The sequence below is a fragment of the Salvelinus sp. IW2-2015 genome, linkage group LG36 (genome assembly GCF_002910315.2).
Source record: "Salvelinus sp. IW2-2015 linkage group LG36, ASM291031v2, whole genome shotgun sequence".
Lineage (NCBI taxonomy): Eukaryota > Metazoa > Chordata > Actinopteri > Salmoniformes > Salmonidae > Salvelinus > Salvelinus sp. IW2-2015.
Window position 1 is genome coordinate 10,677,324 of NC_036875.1, and position 13,719 is coordinate 10,691,042.

The window sequence follows — 13,719 nt, forward strand, 5'->3', positions numbered from 1 at the left end:
AACTATTCAACCCCCTGGGTCAATACATGTTAGAATCACCTTTGGCAGCGATTACAGTTGTGTCTTTCTGGGTAAGTCTAAGAGCTTTACACACCTGGATTGTACAATATTTGTACAATACAATAAATATATATTTGTTTTAATTGTCATGCTCTGTCACATTGGTTGTTGATCATCGCTTGACAGTCATTTTTAAGTCTTGCCATAGATTTTTATACCGATTTAAGTCAAAACTGTAACTATGCTCCTCAAGAACCTTCAATTTTGTCTTGGTTAGCAACTCCAGTGCATATTTGGCCTTGTGTTTTAGGTTATTGTCCTGCTGAAAGGTGAATTTGTCTTGCAGTGTCTGGTGGAAAGCAGAGTGAACCAGGTTTTCCTCTAGGATTTTGCCTGTGCTCTATTCCATTTATTTTTATCCTAAAAAAGACTCCTTAGTCCTTGTTGATGACAAGCATACCTATAACAGTAGGCAGTCAACACTGTTCTTGAAAATATGAAGAGTGGTACTCAGTGATATGTTGTTTCAGATTTGCCCCAAACATAATGCTTTGTATTCAGGACAAAAAGTTAATTTCTTTGCCACATTTTTCGAAGTATTCATTTGGTGCCTTATTGCCAACAGGATGCATGTTCTGGAATATTTGTATTTTGTACAGCCTTAATTCTTTTCACTCTGTCATTTAAGTTAGTATTGTGGATTAACTACAAYGYTGTCGATCCATCCTCAGTTTTCTCCTATCACAACCACTCAACTCTGTTTTAAAAYCACCATTGGCCTCCAGGTGAAATCCCTGAGCGTTTTCCTTCCGCTACGGCAACTGATTTAGGAAGGGCGCCTGTATCTTCGTAGTGACTAGGTGTATTGATACACCATCCAAAGTGTAAAATTAATAACCGCACCATGCTCAAAGGGATATTAAGTGTCTGCTTTCTTTTACCCATCTGCCAATAGGTGCCCTTCATAACAAACCATAGGAAAACCTCCGTGGTCTTTGTGGTTGAATCTCTGCTTGAAATTCACTGCTCGACTGAGGGACCTTACAGATAATTGTATGTGTGGGGTACAGAGATGGAGTAGTCATCTCTGTACCCCACTCTATGTGCAATAAACACTATTATTGCAAATAGAGTGAGTCCATGCAAATTACGTGATTTGTTAAGCACATTTTTACTCCTGAACATATTTAGACTTGTCATAACAAAAGGGTTGAATACTTATCGACTCAAGACATTTTAGGTTTTCATTTTTAATCAATTTGTAAACATTTCTAAAAACATAATTCCGCTGACATTTTGGGGTATCAGTGACACAATATCTCAAATTAATCAATGAATTGAATTGAATTCGGGCTGTAACACAACAAAATCTGGAAAAAGTCAAGGGGTATGACTACTTTCTGAAGGCACTGTATGTGCAGCTCTACTCAGAAATGCAAAGTTGCCAAGCGAAGAATTTCAAAATGACCAGATGTCATTGCAAACAGATGCTGCTGTGACAAAATGATACTGTCTTTTAGCAGACATTAAGTAACTTTTCCAACGGCCAAAGCCKTTGGAATTATTTAGTTGAGGCTAATTTGGAAAATCCTCAAGTGAATATCACTGTGTTCATAGAGCTATGCATGTTTGTGTGTACTACAAACTGCCACCCTTGGACAAGGGAATGTGTTTTGAAAGGGTCTGTAGCAGGATAACAAATGTAGCATGGCGTGGATGGCCACATGATGTCTCCACAAGTCATTGCACTTGAAAAGCGGGGTGGATTTTCAGAAGCAGTTGTGGCTCAAAGTATGAGAAGCCACAAATAAACCCGGCAGACATGTATCCCCCCCCCCCCCCCCAACAACAGCTCATGGAGAGCGGCTTTCATTTCCAAATAACAGACAAACCACAGACTGAATTGGGTAGTCTGCTACTCTAGAAAGCCAGAGAGGGGCTCTGCTACCGAATTACACAATTCTACAACGACATATCAAAAGGGTCATGTTGAAACTACAGCACTTGATCCAATAGATTACTGTGTGGTTATGTGGAGTTCGTGATAAGCACCTATCCCAAAAATACCACTGGTGGTGAAACACAATGATCCGTGAGGAGAGGTCTAAACGTGTCTTTTGCCTAATATTAAATGTCAAATAAATAAGAGTCAACGAGGATCTCTTTAAAAGTGTTATATCTGTGACCGTGTGGAATTTCCCATATATTTGGTTCAAGCCCGGTTGCTTGAAGATTATGTCAGCTGACTGTATTCMAGTTGGTCGGAGGCGTTTGCTCTTAAACTTGGGAGTGAGTTTTCCAAAGTTCTTTGCAAGCTTTTAGAAAGTCACTGCTCACTCCCTTGGCATGCAACACAGGCCTGCAGATTTATTGTGATTTTAATTAGGAATGAGATGCAGAATTTGAGGGTTTAATAGCAATTCATGTGAAGTTTCCATTTCTCCACAGTTGTTGAGTTTTCCATATTGAGACTGAAATATGATGATATATCTATGAGATCATCCATCCATACAATTATTGACCAAAATACTTCAGAATATAAATAAATAACCAGACGTTGATTATAATGCACATGAGATGCACACTGGTTTTCCTCCAAAATGCTTCCCATGACCCCAACATGTGGTCAAGGCAATTTCTCAGAACAACTCAGAAGGCAGGAAATGAGTGGAGTTCAAAGGTTACTGAAATGTCTGCAACAACTGTTACTTCAGTTACTGACTACATTTACTCAATATAGCCGATGCACATCTATCCCCTCTGGTTGTGGACTATTAAATTAGTCAAACCCTTTGTCTTAGACATGCAATTATGTCATTTCATTCAATTGCAATTTGCTTGTAACATGTGTCTAGAAAATGTATTGCAACATTGTCTTTGTGTGKGGGGGGGGGGGGGGGTAGATAATGGCATAGAAGGGATGGAATCCCAGTGAAGCTTTGTAAAAGGTTTGAATTGAATAAGGGTTTGGAATGACATAAGACACCATGCATGGACTACAAAAGTCCCATATTTTCCAACTGATGTCATCTCAAGAATTCCACAATAAATGATCTAATATACACGATTTTTAAGTGTCATCATCAATCTAAGCATTTTAAAACACCTCCAAATAATGGTGACAATTTCTATCCTGAAGTGAACAATAATGTAGTAGACTACAGCTAAGAAAAAGTGACAGCTGACAGTTCTCACACAGGAACCCTCTGATCCTAGTACCCATAATGAATCCACATACTGTACCTAGAGCCAGAGAGTCGTCGTCGAGGAGTTCCTTGGGACCCATTTTCTTCCATGTCTAGCTGCATAGGTTTAACTAAATCCCTCGGACTAATGAAAGGCAAGCAAAACACACAATTATTCATATTTCATAATAACAACAGAAATGTACAGGTTTACATCTATAGCTGTCCCAAAACGACCGAGTGCCTGCTGCGGATGGGCGAACCCTATTAACAATGAGGTCATAGTTTCTCCGGATAACTTTTGCCAGACTTACAAAGCGGGACAGACATTAAAGTACAATTTCATTATGATCATTCTGTAACTCGACATCTCTTACCATGAATGGCCCTGCCCCTCCGAGCAGCTGTCAACTTTCATCAGTCTTTATTAGGGATTCAAAAAATGACTTATACCGTACAAAATATACCGTAGACTTTTCATTCGTTCAGTGATCCATTAGGCTACTCCGCGTTCTTATGAATTCTGGAACTCCCACTTTTACCTCCAACTCTTGGTTCAAAACAACAGTCACTGCTCTGTTCCAATACGCCGCCAGCACAACCCAGTCTTTCCCGTTTAGCCAGCAGTTAACATATCAAAGTTGTGACACAATGCTACGGATGCCAAGTTCTCCGTCGAATGCAGAGCAACTAAAAAAAATCGTCGTCCAAACGTAAGCTTATGGGCACTGTAGATGCTTTGCACGACGACTCAGTGTGCAAATAGCCTTTCGTGGGGCGTCGAATACCTTACTGCCCTAGTTTTCCTCCCAGCGGTGATTGATTTCATCGCTCCATCCCAGAAGGAATAGGCTACAAACGTTTCGCTTTTTTATTAATTTAAAGCAGCTATTGGAAATATGTACACTAAGTGCTAACTTTAGGAACACCTGCTCTTTCCAAGGAAGACTGACCAGGCGAAAGCTATGATACTTACTGATGTCACTTCAACCAGTGTAGATAAAGTGGAGGGGACAGGTTAAAGAAGGACGTTTAAGCCTTGAAACGAGTGTGTATGTGTGCCATTCAGAGGGTGAACGGGAAAGACAAAATATTTAAGTGCATCAATATTAAGAAGGTGTTCTTAATGTTTTGTTCACTAAGTGTATGTGAAACTTTATTGAAGGAGCCAATTGAATTTATTGAAGGAGCCGTCATTAGTATTTTCAACATCTGAAGTGAACAATTCGCGTTTACATTTATACTTTTGAAATAGCCTAAATGTTATAATAGGCCTATTGCAATTTCCTAAATATACCTACTATAAGATAACGTAGGGTAACTAACCACCCGGGGTAATTGCCCCAATAATTCTCACAGAAACCACATGTCACCAGCATTTTTTTTCAACACTTTCTCTGGCTACYAATGCTCTTTCTCAACTAAAAATGGTATCTGTCTCATCAACAAACAAAAAATTGTCACTCTAACAAAACAATTCTGAGTTAAGTTGATCTAATATTTTGTAATTTAGAAAAAGTTATATATACCATTAGGAAAGCCTAAAGATAAACAACCACTTGTTTACAGATACACATTGTAATCCGTTTTTAATAAAGCAGTAACATTTAAGGTGACCCAATGCAAGTCAGTGGTACCTAAATTACCATATTTCAAATCATGCCCAAACCATCTACAAGTAACTTCATTGAGTTACAGTTATTTTTTAGATACATGTTTTTCCCATGTTACCCCAGTACTTGGGAAAAACGCCCCTTTTCTAAAAAAAMAAMAACATATTTCATGAAATAACAAAAAAAAATGTAAACTGTAGCTACTTATTTCCATGTATAGTTTTTGCCTAAGCATGACCATCATCCACATACCACATTTTTACCAAAYGTAGCTTTATTGTGTCAGAAATTGAACRTTGTTCTTAGGTGCGCACTACCAGTGGACAAACACCTATAATCTGGATCTTAATCTTAATCATTGAAGGGTGAATAATGACGTTAAGGCAAGAGGACAATACTGTAGGTAGCCTAGTTTTCAAATTGAGCCTTTTTATGATAGTTKTATTCATGTTATAGCGACATCATGTGGTAGGTAAATACATTCAAGGTGGAACTTCACTGTTTCACAATTTGATTTACAAATTGATAAATGCATTGCGTATTGGCACATTATCACACATACGTCATAGTCAAATAGTAAATTATGACACACACATTCCTTGCAGAGTTAATAATACATTTGTTTCTGCAGTCTTACATGTTGTACCAGAGTAGGGAAATAAGTTACAACAATTCAAAGGACATCTGACTTACATTTAACACCAGAACAATACCCAGACAGTCGTAGGCCAAGGAAAGCAATGTGCACGCTGCAACTATAAGCAAGGTGACAGCCACATGGGCATGGTTGTTGAGAGACCCATTAAAAAAAACATTGGATATTACCTACAAACATAGGAGAGAATAAAGAACTGTTGTTCGTACGTGATTTGCATTCAAATGAATGAACACTGAGCCTGAAGTTATGAAGTGCCATATTATCAGTAAAAATCATACAGTTCATTCGGAAAGTATTCAGACCCGTTGAATTTTTCCACGTTTTGTTACGTTACAGCCTTATTCTAAAATAGATTTTCTCATAAATTTACACACATAACCCCATAATTACAAAGCAAAAACTGTTTTTTTGTGTGCAAATGTATATGAAAAAAAGAACATTGAAATATAACATTTACATAAGTACTCAGACCATTTACTCAGTACTTTGTTGAAGAACCTTTGGCAGCGATTACAGCCTTGAGTGTTCTTCAGTATGACGCTACAAGCTTGGCACACCTATATTTGGGGACTTTCTTCTMTTCTTCTCTGCAGATCCTCTCAAGGTCTGTCAGGTTGGATGTGGAGCATCGCTGAACAGCTATTTTAAGGTCTCTACAGAGATGTTAGATTGGGTTCAAATCCRGGCTCTGGCTGGGCCTCGAGCCATTCCYGTGTTGTCTTGGCTGTGTGCTTAGGGTCGTTGCCCTGTTGGAAGGTGAACYTTCRCCCCAGTCTGAGGTCCTGAGTGCTCTGGAACAGGTTTTCATCAAGGATCTCTGACTTTGCTTTGTTCATCATTCCCTCGATCCTGACTAGTCTCCCAGCCCCTGCCACTGAAAAACATTCCCACAGCATGATGCTGCCACCACCATGCTTCACCGAAGGGATGGTGCCATGTTTCCTGGCATTCAGGCCAAAGAGTTCAATCTTGGTTCTCATGGTCTGAGAGGCCTTTAGGAGCCTTTTGGCAAATTCCAAGCGGGCTGTCATGTGCCTTTTACTGAGAAGTGGCTTCCGTCTGGCCTCTCTACCATAAAGGCCTGATTAGTGGAGTGCTGCAGAGATGGTTGTCCTTCTGGAAGGTTCTCCCATCTCCACAGAGGAACTCTGAAGCTGTCAGAGTGACCATCGGGTTCTTGGTCACCTCCCTGACGAAGGCTCTTCTCACCCAATTGCTCAGTTTGGGCGGGTGGCCAGCTCTAGGAAGAGTCTTGGCGGTTCCAAACTTCTTCTATTTAAGAAGGATGGAGGCCACTGTGTTCTTGGGGACCTTCAATGTTGCAGAAATGTTTTGGTACCCTTCCCCAGATCTGTGCATCAACACAATCCTGTCTCAGAGCTCTACGGACAATTCCTTCAACCTCATGGCTTGGCCTTTGCTCTGACATGCACTGTCAACTGTGGGACCTTATATAGACAGGTGTGTGCCTTTCCAAATCATGTCCAWTCAATTGCATTTACCACAGGTTGGACTCCAATCAAGCTGTAGAATCACCTCAAAGATGATCAATGGAAACAGGATGCACCTGAGCTCAATTTCGAGTCTCATTGCAAAGGGTCTGAATACTTATGTAAATAAGGTATTTTTTTGTTATATCTTTTTTGCACACATTTTTTTTAAACGGTTTTCACTTTGTCATTATGRGGTATTGTGTGTAGATTGATGAGGGAAAAAAATATTTCACCCATTTTAGAATAAGGCTGTAAAGTAACAAAATGTGTAAAGAGTCAAGGGTTCTGAATATTTTCAGAATGCGCTGTATCTAAGTTCCCTATCTACCATGCTAGACTGCTAGCTACACCAGGCGTGAGAGTTTGCTGTATACCACAGTAGCAATATTGACTAGCTAGTAGACAGCTAACGTTAGTATGTTGATATAACCAAAGATACTTGTAACTAGCTAGCTAATTTKGGGACAAGCATAATATAGATTTAAGTTGTCCAAATGGACAAGTTAAAAAAAATAAAAAAAAACACTATATCAAACAATTACTCCAATCAGAATTAGAGCAGAGAGGCCAACATTGGAATAATATTAAAATCTATTTTTAATATAATAAATTTWAAAAGTGTAGGTGTAGGTGATATGCATATTGGTTACAACCTCATGTCCAAACCGATGCTGACATGAGGGATWCGCCAGAAAATGTAGCYACACTTTAATGACACTTTTAACTACATCAATATGCACTAAATGCCAGTCATTTTGACAATTATAAGGAAGGAAATGTACATTAATGTCTAAAGGCTTGATTCTGTCGACATAGGCTACTCGAGGCACAGTTCATTCAGATCAAATGGTCACAAGCCCAGAGAGTGGAGGACCATGCCTGTTGCGAACCGCACATCAGCTACTGTACCTTGAATCTGAGTGGAGGGGGTCAGCATTTTGAAACTATAGAGAACAAAAAGATAAATGCAACATGTAGAGTGTTGGTCCCATGTTTCATGAGCTGAAACAAAAGACACCAGAAATTGTCCATGTACACATAAAGCTTATTTCTCTCAAATTCTGTGCAGAAATATGTTTACAACCCTGTTAGTGAGCATTTCTCCTTTGCCTAGATAATCTATCCACCTGACAGGTGTGGCATATCAAGAAGCTGATTTGAAAGCATGATCATTACACAGATGCACCTTGTGCTGGGGATAATCAAAGGCCATTCTAAAATGTGCAGTTGTGTCACACAACACAATGCCACAGATGTCTCAAATTTTGAGGGAGAGTTCAATTGGTATGCTGACTGCAGGATTGTCCACCAGAGCTGTTGCCAGCTGTGAACCTCCACATCCAGCTTTTTCTCCTTCGGGATCATTTGAGTACAGCCACCCAGACAGCTGATGAAACTGTGGGTTTGCACAATCAACAGCCTGATTAACTCTATGCGAAGGATATGACTTAGTTTTGAGCCCTGGAAGGAATTATTTTATGAAGACATATTTGGTTGCAACTGTAATGTTGAAATATTTTTTGTGTCTTGCCTCTCTACCATAAAGGCCTGATTGGTGGAGTGCTGCAGAGATGGTTGTCCTTCTGGAAGGTTATCCCATCWCCACAGAGGAACTCTGGAGCTCTGTCAGAGTGACCATTGGGTTCTTGGGCACCTCCCTAACCAGGGCCCTTTTCCCCCAATTGCTCAGTTTGGCCAGGCGGCCAGCTCTAGGAAGAGTCTTGGTGGTTCCAAACTTCTTCCATTTAAGAATGATGGTGGCCACTGTGTTCTTGGAGACCTTCAATGCTGCAGATCTGTACCTCGACACAATCCTGTCTTGGAGCTTTACGGGCAATTCCTTTGACCTCACGGATTGTTTTTTGCTCTGACATGCACTGKCAACTGTGGGACCTTATATAGACCAGTGCGTGCCTTTCCAAATCATGTCCAATCAATCGAATATTCCACAGGGGACTCAAGTTACAGAAACATCTCAAGGATGATCAATGGACACAATGTACCTAAGCTTAATTTCAAGTCTCATAGCAAAGGGTCTGAATACTTATGTAAATATATWTTTTTTTGTATTATAATTTTTTTGCTCAAATTTATAAAAACMTGTCTTTGCTTTTTCATTATGGGGTATTGTGTGTAGATTGATGAGGGGGTATGAATACWTTCAGAATGCACCGTACCTCTCGAGTCACAAAACACTAGAGAGGACAAGTTGTTATTATACTGATGCCAAAACAAAAGTAAACAAACATAGCCAGGTCATCGTTTCTGCAGTAGTTTTCAAAGAAAAAGAGATAAGAGGTCAGAAAAAGAACACTTAGTGGAGAGTGATTGGAGACATACCATGAGAGTATTCTATGTGTTGTGTTTTACCTTGCGTGTACCCAGTGAAGGTAGCATAGCCAGTCRCAGCAAACAGAGCACTGACAATCAGAGAAGAACCAACAGACRTGAGTGACACGAGACCAAGACTTGGTTCCTCCAGAGAGCCATAGATCATAAAGCTGTTGTGATGGCTGATATAGGCTGCAAAACAAAAGTATATAGCAAAGTATTACAATATATCAATAGTCCAAGTTACATTTTTGTGTTGTTGTTTTGTGTGGATTTCTGCTATTATGAAACTTGATTGGCATTATCATACAATATGAAGCTGTACACACATAGGCTATATTAGAAGAGAAGTCAAAAGACAACACCAACAGCCTAAATTGCATTCCATCTTGTAAATGCTCATGCATTCAGTGTAGGGGGACTGGACACAAAGTCATTGGATTAACATTTTGYTAGCCATTTTAACATTTTCAAATTCTAGAGGAAGTGGTTTCAATAGTCGTTTATTTGACTGAAATATAAAATAAAAATAGAATGCATTTCAGATTGATTAGTAGAATGTGATATAGCGTGTGTGAGTCAGTGGCGGTTGTTGCCGTTTAAGACGAGGGAGGATGATAATTTTTTAATGAGCATGGCCTTATTTCTATTAAGTATTGGGTGACTGTAATTCATATTCCATTCACCCAACTCAATGTAATATCGATACATTTAGGCTACTACATGATACTCCAATTTTCCCTGTACCCATCATGAGGKTACTACAACATAGCCTATGAATGAAAGTTTCAACGTAGCTGCACAGATTGAGAKGATTTTGAGTAATCAAGTTGACAGACAGTGACACATTCAATATCGCCTTGCACACTCTTGCCTGCATCTAGCTGATCTAGTCTAACAGCTGCAAATGAGAGCTTCTATTGGACAAATTCAGGTATGTTTTTCCCCGTTTCATTCCGTTTGCTTTTGTTGAAGAAACATTTTTCAACAAAATCGGCAGAATTATTACACCCCTGATCACACGAGAACACAGTTCACTTTCATTACAGCCACATAAAAGCAGCATGCTCACTTTGCTCGTTGTATACTGTATATAATTCCTTCTCGCAGCTATCTATGGCTACGTGCTCTCCTCCTCTTCCCCTTTTCCCTTCACTTGTGGACTTCAATGCACAACACATCAGCTGTCTGTGACCAGGTGAAAAAACCTTTCCAAGCCCAACCTTCATATCATGACCGCTAACCGCTACACACAGCCTACATCATTGCCACGTCATAGTCAACATAGCTACTAGATCTAACACATTAGTAAACCCGCTACAATCATGCAGTACAGTGTACAGTCAGAAAGCAGTTTAGCAGTTACRCCGGCGGGCCCCGGGGGCAATCCATTAATAAAGCCAAAAGCTTACCTTGACATGGAGGACTTACAGTGTTGGATAGTCATAGACAGCTAGCTAATATGGCATCCCTCGTTGTTTGAGCAGGGTGTTTGAGTAGGCTAAACTAGCTAGCTAAGTGAAAGTTTAAAAAAAATTATCTCTCTCTCTCTCTCTCTCTCAAATTGCTCAACTATTGTCTTTCTCTCGCTTTGAGTCAACTATTCACCACATTTTACGCACTGCAGTTCTAGCTATCTGTAGCTAATGCTTTCAGTACTAGTTTCATTCACTGATCCTTTGATTGGGTGGACAACATGTCAGTTCATGCTGCAAGAGTTCTGATAGGTTGGAAGACATCCTCCGGAAGTTGTCATAATTACTGTGTAAGTCTATGGAAGGGGGTGAGAACCATGAGCCCCCTAAGTTTTGTATTGAAGTCAATGTATCCAGAGAAGGACAGAAGCTAGCTGTCCTCTGGCTACACCATGGTGCTACCCTACAGAGTGCTGCTGAGGCTACTGTAGACCTTCATTGCAAAACAGTGTGTTTTAATCAATTATTTGGTAAAGGCGATATATTTAGTATGGTTCTATCTAAAAAGGATAACTTTTTAAATGTTTCACTATTTACATTTTTATGAAATTCACTGAGGATGGTCCTCCCCTTCCTCCTTTGAGGAGCCTCCACTGGTGTGAGGGAATAGATTTTGACAGTGTTATTATATACATGTCACGTTCGTCGTATGGAGGAAGAGAGGAGGACCAAGGCGCAGCGTGATAGTAATACATTCTTCTATTTATTATAACGAAACGAAGAACACTTGACAAACTATACAAAAAACAACAAAACGAACGTGAAGCTATATACGAAAAGTGCAGACACAGGCAACTTACATATAGACAATAACCCACGAAATACCCAACGGAATATGGCTGCCTAAATATGGTTCCCAATCAGAGACAACGATAAACAGCTGCCTCTAATTGAGAACCAATCCAGGCAACCATAGACATACAAACACCTTGACAAGACAAAACACATACATCCCCCATGTCACACCCTGACCTAACCAAAATAATAAAGAAAACAAAGATAACTAAGGTCAGGGCGTGACAATACATCTGTGGTCCTAGGGTAGCTGTTCTGGTGATTACAGTGATAAGGATCAAAACAGTCAACACCATGGACAGTAAGGACACCAAGAATCACATAGACAGGTGCTTTAGCTCAGAAATTGAAGAATGAGTCATTGACTCCTTAAATCAATGTAACAATATGTGATTAAGTCTTACMTTTCCCAGCTTTGATATATTCCGGAAAAGAGACAGAGGAAGCGTGAACAGAATGGTGGATACTGAGATGACAAAATGTCTCACTGCAAGTGCGGGGCCCGGCCCAACTGCAAATAACATTTATGAAAAATATGAATAAGCAACATACAATAACAAATGTGGCCTTAGTGTTTTGTGCTTAATTTAGCAAAACTTTGACTGTCACTGCATTAGCATATCAATGCACATCGCTAAGTTGTGGCTTGATATTGTTCAGATATATTACATTAAAGTAAAATGTGCCATATTATACCTCCAGGTAGTCTGAAATACTTTGGTCAATGTGTCACCAGCTATGATGTTGTAGCTGATAACAGCTGGGGAAGAAACATACAGTTGAAGTCGGAAGTTTACATACATTTAGGTTGGAGTACTCCACAAGTTTCTTGTTAACAAACTATAGTTTTGGCAAGTCGGTTAAGACATCTACTTTGTGCATGACACAAGTAATTTTTCCAACAATTGTTTACATACAGATTACTTCACTTATAATCCACTGTATCACAATTCCAGTGGGTCAGAAGTTCACATACACTAAGTTGACTGTGCCTTTAAACAGCTTGGAAAATTCCAGAAAATGATGTCATGGCTTTAGAAGCCTCTGATAGGCTAATTGACATCATTTGAGTCAATTGGAGGTGTACCTGTGGATGTATTTCAAGGCCTACCTTCGAACTCAGTGCCTCTTTGCCTGACATCATGGGAAACTCAAAAGAAATCAGCCAAGACCTAAGAAAATAAAATGTAGACCTCCACAAGTTTGGTTCATCCTTGGGAGCAATTTCCAAACACCTGAAGGTACCACATTCATCTGTACAAAAAATAGTACGCAAATATAAACACCATGGGTGTCACGGCCGTTGTAAGGAGGAGACCAAGGTGCAGCGCGGTATGCRTACATTCTTCTTTATKTCAGAATGAACACTGAACAAACGAACAAAATAACAAAAYGAACCGTGAAGCTAATATGAGTASTGCAGACAGGCAACTAAACATAGAACAAGAACCCACAAACACCAAAGGGAAAATGGCTTCCTAAATATGATCCCCAATCAGAGACAACGATAAACAGCTGCCTCTGATTGGGAACCATATCAGGCCACCATAGACATACAAATCACCTAGACCTACAAAAACCCTAGACATACAAAAAACCCTCGACAATACAAAAACTAACGTACCCACCCTAGTCACACCCTGATCTAACCAAAATATAAAGAAAACAGAGATATCTCAGGTCAGGGCGTGACAGTACCCCCCACCAAAGGTGTGGACTCCCGGCCGCAAACCTGAACCTATAGGAGAGGGTCCGGGTGGGCATCTACCCTCGGTGGTGGCTCCGGTTCTGGACGCAGCCCCTCCTCTTTACGCTGATCCCTCCGCCTTTGTAGAACCGGACCGCGGATCATCGCCGGAGGCTCTGGACTGTGGATCCGTCGCCAGAAGCCACGGACTGGGACCGTCGCCGGAGACCCCGGACTGGGGACCGTCGCCGGAGGCCCCGGACTGGGGACCGTCGCCGGAGGCCCCGGACTGGGGATCATCGCCGGAGGCTCCGGACTGTGGCCCGTCGTTGGAGGCTCCGGACTGTGAAACGTCGCTGGAAGCTCCGGACTGGGTACTGTCACCGGAAGCTCTGGACTGGGTACTGTCGCCGGAAGCTATGGACTGGGAACGGTCGCCGGAAGCTCTGGACTGGTGGAAGCGCACTGGACGCCTGATGCAT

The 13,719-nt window shown here is 40.7% G+C and overlaps 1 protein-coding gene and 1 pseudogene across 1 annotated transcript in view; both read right to left on the reverse strand.

Annotated features, from left to right (window-relative positions):
• Nucleotides 1–3,926, reverse strand: part of cobll1b (cordon-bleu WH2 repeat protein-like 1b) — a 35,314-nt gene extending 31,388 nt beyond the window's left edge. The window contains exons 1-2 of the mRNA XM_023981772.2: nt 3,563–3,926; nt 3,244–3,330 (exon numbers count right to left, since the gene is read on the reverse strand). Of these exons, the coding sequence (XP_023837540.1) occupies nt 3,244–3,330; nt 3,563–3,603 (128 nt within the window). The 5' untranslated portion in view covers nt 3,604–3,926. The remainder of the gene's footprint in view (nt 1–3,243; nt 3,331–3,562) is intronic.
• Nucleotides 3,927–5,461: 1,535 nt separating this feature from the next.
• On the reverse strand, nt 5,462–13,719 carry LOC139023743 (putative sodium-coupled neutral amino acid transporter 11; annotated as a pseudogene).